Here is a 9,207-nt window from a genome sequence, read left to right as displayed (position 1 = left end):
ACACACACACACACACACACACACACACACACACACACAGATCCATCACACACTCATACATACACCACACACACACAGATACACACATACACCACCCCACACACAGATCACACACACATACATACACCACACACACACACACACAGATACACACAAACACCACCCCACACACAGATCCATCACACACACATACATACACCACACACACACACACAGATACACACATACACCACCCCACACAGATCCATCACACACACAAACACACCAAGAGATGCACCACACACATCACATGCAAACACACACATATATCATACCACACACACGGACCCATCACACGACACCACACATGCACACACACAACACACACATATACACACTACACATGCATCCATGACATACCACCCCAAGCGTATGGAGACAGACACACACACGCACACACTACACACACACCGCACACGTACACATGCATGCACATGCATACACAACCCAGGAGGCTCTCTGACCTGCTTTCAGGTCCTGCTTCTGTTTCTCCAGCTTGGCTCCCAGAGATGTTATCTTGTCACCCACGCTGCCTCCTGAAAGTGGAAAGCCAAGAGTTTCCCTGCTCAGCCCCCTCCGTCCTCATGTTCCTGGGGTACCAGGGGCCAGCACCTCATCCTGGGCGTTGCAGGTGTCCACCTCCTGGCCTCCGCGACCCTGCCCAAGCTCCCTGCACTGCCACAGTGGCTCAGGCCACTCTCCTGCCTAAATCCCTTCAATGGGTTCCCATTTTCTCAAAACAAAGCCTCGCTCTGTCATCATGGCTCGCCTGCGTGGCCGGGCCCCTCCCCACCTCTCTGGACACCCCTTATCTGCCTGTCCCTCCGATGGGCTCCCACCACACTCCATCTGCTCACAGCCCCAAGACGTGGTGCCTTCCTGGCCTCCAGATGTCACAGGTCCAACCTCTCCACCTGGCACTAACCTCCTCCATCCCCACTGGCCTCCCTCTTCTACATCCTCCAGGGCCCCTCGATGCCCTGCCCAGCCTGCACCCCACAGCACCCAACACAGCCCTGATGCACACTCTGCACTGAGCGCAGCAAACCTGTGCAGATAAACGAGAGCCCAGTCATCCATCCCCTCACCATGGGTGCCGAGAGCATAGATCTCCATCAGGGTGCTTGAGGAAAAGTTGCTGAAAGCTTCCTCCAGGGTCCGCAGCTCTGCTTGCAGCCGTGCACCTTGTCAGGTGGCAGCGGGGGCAGGACGAAGGAGAGGGGCTGTGTCCCCATCACTGTCCATGTTACCAGCCCCTCACGGCCCCCACATTCGCCCCACCTCCATCCCTTCCCCTCCCATTACCCCCATCACTGCCCACCACTGCCCGTGTCTCTACACCCACTGTTTGCCCATCCCTGCTGGCCCCTGTGACCCTCACTTTGGGACCCAACCACACAGATCACCACCAGCAGCAGGATGTTGAAGCCCAGGGCAAGCAGACTGAAGCGGACTGTGGAGCAGAGGCGCTGTGGCAGGAGCTGGGCAGGAGGTGACCCTGTGGGAGAGGGGCATCAGGAGCTGGCAGCCAGGGCACCGGGAGTCAGAGGGTAAAGGCAGGGCCCCGAAGCCTGAGGAGGCACAACCTGGGTGGGGAGATTGGTTGGGGCCATGGGGGAGTTATCACGGGCCTTGACCCCAGCATTTGAGTATTGCGCGCGCGCGCACACACACACACACTCTTACACTCTCACACCCATATTGCCATGTTCAAACATACACACGCAGCTACCCAGGTGCACACACCCATGCTCATGACACAGGATATTCACATCAGCTGTGTGAAAAGCCCCGGTCCTGGAGCTGGGGGACTGGGAGACACAGGGGGCTGGGACAGACCCATCCCTGCCTAGGCACATGTCCAGAGAAGGGGATCTGTGAATGCTCTTCCTCCCATCCAGTCAGTGGCAGAGGCCTCTAGATCACCTGGGGCCTTAGTCTCAGCTCTTCTAAGGCCCCTGTCCCCTCAGATTAGTGACTCCAGAAGCTGGGTCCTGTGTTCTTACTAAAATCCATACTGGAACAATCCCTCCCCTCCCCAAATTCCATTGAGATTCTGAAGTCTGGTCACTCCACCATAGCCCACTCTCCAAGGACAGCCCTCCAGGCCCACCTGTTGTCCTCATCCCCCCCACTCAAGGCCTCCTCCCCAGTGGTCTCTGCCCTCACTCCCCCAGAGACTTCATTCCACTCTGAATTTGCTCCCCTCAGCCAGAGGCTGTCTCACAGGTACTGCGCCTGCCCCTTGATCCATCCACACCCTGACAGCACTCACCCACACATTCACTACCCTCACAAACTCACACACACTCACACACTCACATACCCTCACAAACTCACACACACTCACACAAACACACACACTCACACACATTCACATACTCTCACAAACTCACACACACACACTCACATACCCTCACAAACACACACTCACAAACATACACACACACATATATCCTCACAAACTCACACACACTCACATACACATTCACATATTCTCACAAACTCACACATTCACATACCCTCACAAACTCACACACACTCACATGCCCTCACACACACACACACACACACCCTCACAAACTCACACACACTCACATACCCTCACAAACACACACACACAATTCACATATGCTCATAAATTCACACACATGCTCACATACCCTCACAAACACACACAATTCACATACCCTCATAAACTCACACACACACGCTCACATACCCTCACAAACTCACACACACACATTCACATACCCTCACAAACACATTCACATACCCTCACAAACACACACACATTCACATACCCTCACAAACACACACACACATTCACATACCCTCACACACACATTCTTGCTTCACTCAAAAACACACATTTGCACACACTCATGAACACAGGTTCTGTTGTACACACTCACATGTGCACACATATGCTAATACACACATTCATACGCCCTCCCACACACATGCACACACCTTCTGACACACCCACACACGTACACTTACGCACTCACGTCCTCCTGCACACAGAGCTGGGCTCCCCCTCTGCTGCCTCCAGTTCAACGCCAGTGCCCCCAGCCCCGAGCTCCTGGCTTTGCAGCATCCACCTGCAAACAGAACGCCTGCTCTTCTTGGCCTTGGACACTGACTGTGGACTACCCTGTCTTCTCATTTCTGTCACCCTGCCCAGCACCACCACATACTGGGGAGACTGAGTCAGGGGCCCAGAATCTTCCTCCCCAGGTCGCTGTCCTGAGTCAGACACTGCCCCTGAAAGTGACTCCCACAACCCTTCACCTTTTTCAGCTCACATGATGACATTCCCCTAGCCCCCACCACCCAGGCTGCTGGAGAGAAACGCAGGGACTTGGCCACAGCCCTTCAGACGGGCCCCTCACTGGTGTCCCTCAGTCCATCAGAGTGAGCTCGCGCTCCCATTAATTTCAGAAATCCTGGCCTCTCTCCAAGCCTCCTGCTCAAACTCTAAATTCTCTCACCCTCAGAAGACTCAGCAGCATCCAATATGCTTTCTGAGTGTTCACTATGTACTGGGCGCCGTGCGGACACTGGAGTTGCAGAGGAGAGTGAGGCTGACAGGGCCTCTGCCTTGGGGCCCCCGCCTGGTGGGAGGTCCTGCCAGCCCACTATAGGGAGAGGAGATGCTGCTGGTGTTCCCGAGTGGTCCTGGGAGGGACCACCTATCCCTCCTGTCCCCTGCCCTGCCCTGCCCTGCCCAGTCCAGCACCAGCCCTCCCTCAGTTGGTTCACCAGCCTTAGGAATGAGGAGCCCCTCCTCCCAGCCCAGCTAACCAATCCCCTTTGTAAGCTCCAAGCCCCTGCCCCTCCTGCCTCCATGGAACCTGGCGCCGCCACCCGTACCCACACACCTGACACTCCTCCATCCCTGGCTCTTGCGTTCTGCCTAGAACTGCTCAGATCTCTTCCTCACCTTAAAGTCTTTTCCCACCAGCCTGGGCAACACAGCAAGACCCCATCTCTAGAAAAAATTTTAATTAGCTGGGCACAGTGGTGCACACCTGTAGTCCCAGCTACTTGGGAGGCTGAGGTGGGAGGATGGCTTGAACCCAGGAGTTTGAGGCTGCAGTGAGCTATGATCCTGCCACAATACTCCCATCTAAAAAACATTTCCAAGACACCTGAGTCCTTCAGTCGAGATTTACTAGAGAAGGATCCAGAGAAGGGGCCTTGGGAGACGGGGGGAGCAGGAAGCTTCTAGGATCTCTCTGTGCCTATTTCCCCCACCTACCCCAACTCACCCCACCTCTACACAGACACACACACACACACACACACACACACACACACATACACAAAATCACACAACACACACACACAAAATCACACATACACACACACACACAACATACACACAATATACATTCACACAACACACATACTCACAGAACATACACAACATACAACACACACACAACATATGCACGCTCACACACACACAAGATACACACACACACAGAGTCCTAGCTGAATCTGCACTCCTCATATGCACATACGTGCACATGCACACACGGGGCACATGTGTTCTTGGGTTGGGAGAAGGGCAGCAGGTTATCTTCCAGATCCCCCCACACCTCTGGGCACACACCTTTCCTGGGGTCCTGGTGTAGAAAGGAAGGTGAGGTCGGGGGCAAGCAGGGGTGTTAGGCCCGCCTCAGTCCCTGTTCAGAGTGGATGCGGCAGAGACCTCAAAGGGCCAGAGCCATCATGAGCCGTGACAGAGTGGAGCAACGCCGCAGAAACTGCATACTTGCCTTTCCAAAATGGATGTTCTCTCCTGGGATTCAGCCCGCGAGTGCCTGGCCCCTCACCTCGCTGGAAGGGATGGTCGTTTTCCTCCGAGCTCAGCTGCTGGATGTCTTGGAAGTCCTTGGCCATGATGGGCCCGGGCTGGAGCTGGACTGGGCTGGAGTTGCTCTGGGGGCTGGGACAGAGGTGCAGATTCACGTGGAGGCGGACGCTGGGATGGAGGGCAGGGACTGAGGGGTGGCGTGGTGGCCTGGGTTGGATCTGAGGTTGGCAGGCGGTTTGGGCTGAAGTTTGAAATCCTGCTGGTTCCTGTCCCTTCTCAGGAGACCACTGGGGCCTTGACCTGGCCAGAAGACCTCTCCACACACTCATGGACCAGACCACCCAGCAGTTTCCCGCAGGGTCCTCACCGCCCCTGAACCAAGTTCTCCTTGTTCCCAAACACCCCCGTCCCAGCTGCCTCCCCAGCCTCAGTTACCTGCTAAAGGTGTGGAGAGCGGACACCTGGTTCCCACAGGCAGCCCTGGCCTTGGGCAAGGAGGGGTTAAAGCCAGGAGAACTGGGGCAGGTGGCACTCAAGGAGGAGAAGGAGAGTGGAGGAGGGGCTGGTCCGGGCAAGGCCTGCACCCGAATGTCTGGGTGTCCCAGCTCTAACCTGGGACCTCCTGGCCTGGGACTTTGGACAGTAAACACAGGAGGAAACAGAGCTGTAACTCACCTGGAGAGTGGGGGCAGGGGACAGGGCCATCTCTGTTCTTATCCCCAGAGAAGGGGGTCCCCTGGGCTGCCCTCCTCACCTCTACACACCAGTCACCTCACTCACTGCACCATTTGGAAGGGGTGACAGGCCAGGAGGAACTGGGGTACAGTTTTCTATTTTCCCTCTCTCCCTCCGCCTTTCACTTCCTGCCTCTGAATTTCCCGGAACTGTGGGTGTCTCCAAATATCCCTGACCAGGATCCCAGGGACCAGTTCTCTGCTCTTGCCCAATCCTGCATCTGAGCCACAGACCCCAGCTTCCTGTGGGCTCGGCCACCAGACTCTCAGTTCCAGCCCTGCTCACTTCACTCTCCTGGGGAGTAAAGTCCCTCAAATCTAGAAGCTGCAGCAGGAGGAGAAAGGGGCTTTGCAGAAAAACAGTTCTCCCTGCAGCAGGAGGAATCCAACTTCAGAGAGCCCCGTCGGCCCAGACCCTGCCCCGGCCCAGGCAACACAAACACTGACACTGCCCTAAATTCTCCAAGGTGTTTTCTCATGTATCACACGCCCCGATGAGGCAGGGACTTTCATTATTCCCATTTCACAGGGGAGGAAGTGGAGCCTCGGAGAGATGAGGCAACTTGCTCTAGGTGGAGGCCCAGGTGGGTAGAGAAATTGGAAAAGCGAAATGGAGTTAAGAGGGGAAAATAGACCGGGCACAGTGGCTCACACCTGTAATCCCAGCCCTTTATAGGGCCGAGGTGGGCAGATCACCTGGAGTCAGGCGTTCGAGACCAGCCTGGCCAACATGGTGAAAATCCATCTCTACCAAAAATACAAAACTTAGCTGGGCGTGGTGGCAGGTGCCTATAGTCCCAGCTATTGGGGGGTGGAGACGGGAGAATCACTTGAATCCGGGAGGTGGAGGTTGCAGTGAGCCAAGATCATGCCATTGCACTCCAGCCTAGGTGACAAGAACAAAAACTCCATCTCAAAAAAAAAAAAAAAGAGAGAGAGAGAGAAATAGGGGTGTGTAGCTATCATACTTTATTTCCCCTAATGATGAATCTGGGTTGTTGCAAACAACTACTGCAATTAACACTATGACTAATGTCCTCATCGTGTTCCCATGTGCACCTGGGTGAGAATCTCTCTGGAAACTGTATCCAGGTCAGGTGTGGTGGCTCATGCCTGTAATCCCAACACCTTGGGAAGTTGGAGTGGGGAGGATCACTTGAGGCCAGGAGCTCAAGGCCACAGGGGACTGTGATCACACAACAGCATTCCAGCCTGGGCAACAGCAGGATCCAAAAAAGAAAAGAAAAGGAAGAGAAAGAGAGAGAAAGAAAGGAAGGGAAGGGAGAGAAGAAAGAAAAGAAAAGAAAGAGAGAAAGAAAGAGAGAAAGGAAAGAGGGAGAGAAAGACAAAGAAAAGAATGGAAGGACGGGAGGGAAGGAGGGAGGGAGGGAGGGAGGGAGCTAAGAATGGTATCGCTCCGTCAGAGTATTATCATACCTAATTCCACTGCGGGCTGCCAGACTGTTTTCCAGAATGACTCTGCCAGTCCACGTTCCCACCAGCAGTATATGAGGGTTCTCTTTTCGGCTTTGTCACTTGATGTTATTAACATCCCAGTTGTTGCCAAGCTGATGCCATATCTTCTTTTATTTTGCATTTCTGGCTAACAGTGGGTTTGAACATATCTTCATCGATTTATTAATCATCTGGGTTTCCTCTTGCATGAATTACCTTTTCATATCCTTTACCCGTTTTTCTATGGGCTTTCCTGAATTCACTTTGTTGATAAGCCAGAATTTCCTGTATGTTCTACTTGTTCAGAAAACGAGGCCTTTTGAAAATTAAAAGTATATATATTGTTAACTCCAAAAAATGAATGATGCTATGAAATATAAAATTTAGAAAATCTTCCAGGAAAAAAAAAAAAGACATAGATTTTTTTTTTAATGATAAAACAGTTAAATTGGAAGAAATTTTTTTCTCTGGTCTCAGGCTATCGAATATATTTCCCACTAGGGAAACTCTACACAATCTCCAGACTCCCCCCAGCCTTTTTTTTTTTGGAGACCGAGTTTCCCTCTTGCTGCCCAGGCTGGAGTGCAATGGTGCAATCTCGGCTCACTGCAACCTCCGCCTCCTGAGTTCAAGCGATTCCCCTGCGTCAGCCTCCTGAGTTACAGGCACACTCCACCACACCCAGCTAATTTTTGTATTTTTAGTAGAGATAGGGGTAACCCCATGTTGGCCAGGCTGGTCTCAAACTCCCGACCTCAGGTGATTTGCTCTCCTTGGCCTCCCAAAGTTCTGGGATTACAGGCATCAGCCACCACGCCCAGCACAGACTCCCCTTCTTAACCCACTCCTCCTCAGGGGAGGAGGCTGACTGATTGGCATGCTTGGCTCCACCCCTTGGGGGGGCTCCCTTTGGTATCTTTCTGCCCACAAGGAGCACACCTTGTATTCTACTCTCTGCCTGCCACATAGAACTGCTCCTGCTTTGCCCAACTCTGCCTGTGACTGGGTGAAAGCATCTGCTTAACTCAAGGTATTTTGATCTAATATTTTAAGTCAAATCCTCCTTGTTGCTTATCAGCAATTATGCCAACATCTTGATATCCACTCATGTCTCTACTGTGTCTTGATTCTCAATGGATTTCAAAGTTAAGAGGAAAAACAAAGGTTCTTTTTCTATTAGCCCCATAAAACCTCCAAAATAACACAAACAATAAGTTCAGAGAATGAATATCCAACGAATAGGAGTTCTAGAGATAAATAAGAGGAAGAAAAGGGAGAAAGATTATCAAAGAAATAATACAAGGGTGTTACTTAGAATTAAAACGGATAGGTCTCAGCCGGGCACAGTGACTCACACCTGTAATGCCAGCACTTTGGGGGGCCGAAGCAGGGGGGATCATGAGGTCAGGAGATCAAGACCAGCCTGACCAACATGGTGAAACCCTGTCTCTACAAAAAATACAAACTTTAGCTGGGCATGGTGGCAGGTGCCTATAATCCCAGCTACTCGGGAGGCTGAGGCAGAAGAATTGCTTGAACCTGGGAGTTGGAGGTTGCAGTGAGCCGAGATCACGCCATTGCACTCCAGCCTGGCAACAGAGTAAGACTCCACTTCAAAAATAAAATGGATAGGTCTCCAGATTTAGGTATTCTGGTAATAGCCCAGCTGAGCTCATTCATTCAAAAATGACCCAAAGTAAGTATGCCACCATGAAATTTCAGAATGCCACAGATAAAGAGAAAATTCTTTTTTTTTTTTTTTTTTTTTTTTTGTTTGAGACGGAGTTTCACTCATGTTACCCAGGCTGGAGTGCAATGGCGCGATCTCAGCTCACCGCAACCTCCGCCTCCTGGGTTCAGGCAATTCTCCTGCCTCAGCCTCCTGAGTAGCTGGGATTACAGGCACACACCACCATGCCCAGCTAATTTTTTTGTATTTTTAGTAGAGACGGGGTTTCACCATGTTGACCAGGATGGTCTCGATCTCTTGACCTCGTGATCCACCCGCCTCGGCCTCCCAAAGTGCTGGGATTACAGGCTTGAGCCACCGCGCCCGGCCCGATAAAGAGAAAATTCTAAAAACCACCAGGGGTGGGGGTAAATCACCTACAAGAAACAAGAATCCGAATGGATTTCACTCTTCAGCTGTTACAC

General features: G+C 52.3%; 1 protein-coding gene across 9 annotated transcripts in view; it reads right to left on the bottom strand.

Moving 5' to 3' along the window:
* The window catches only part of ASGR2 (asialoglycoprotein receptor 2), an 11,359-nt gene extending 4,035 nt beyond the window's left edge, over nucleotides 1-7,324 (bottom strand). Inside the window, exons 1-7 of one of the 9 annotated variants that reach the window (XM_032280563.1) lie at nucleotides 7,270-7,324; nucleotides 5,776-5,923; nucleotides 5,300-5,504; nucleotides 4,827-5,032; nucleotides 1,421-1,537; nucleotides 1,128-1,223; nucleotides 486-575 (exon numbers count right to left, since the gene is read on the bottom strand). In XM_032280563.1, the coding sequence (XP_032136454.1) occupies nucleotides 486-575; nucleotides 1,128-1,223; nucleotides 1,421-1,537; nucleotides 4,827-4,950 (427 nt within the window). In that variant the 5' untranslated portion in view covers nucleotides 4,951-5,032; nucleotides 5,300-5,504; nucleotides 5,776-5,923; nucleotides 7,270-7,324. Of the gene's footprint in view, nucleotides 1-485; nucleotides 576-1,127; nucleotides 1,224-1,420; nucleotides 1,538-4,568; nucleotides 4,663-4,826; nucleotides 5,083-5,299; nucleotides 5,585-5,775; nucleotides 5,949-7,269 lie in introns of those variants that run through there. The other 8 variants (XM_032280559.1, XM_032280558.1, XM_032280557.1 and 5 more) reach the window with 8 other exon arrangements.
* Nucleotides 7,325-9,207: the final 1,883 nt, after the last annotated feature.

The sequence above is a fragment of the Sapajus apella genome, unplaced genomic scaffold, assembly GCF_009761245.1.
Source record: "Sapajus apella isolate SASKATOON/1434 unplaced genomic scaffold, GSC_monkey_1.0 scaffold12, whole genome shotgun sequence".
NCBI lineage: Eukaryota > Metazoa > Chordata > Mammalia > Primates > Cebidae > Sapajus > Sapajus apella.
Note: the sequence above shows the minus strand (reverse complement) of the source record. Positions and strands in the feature narration are given on the sequence as shown.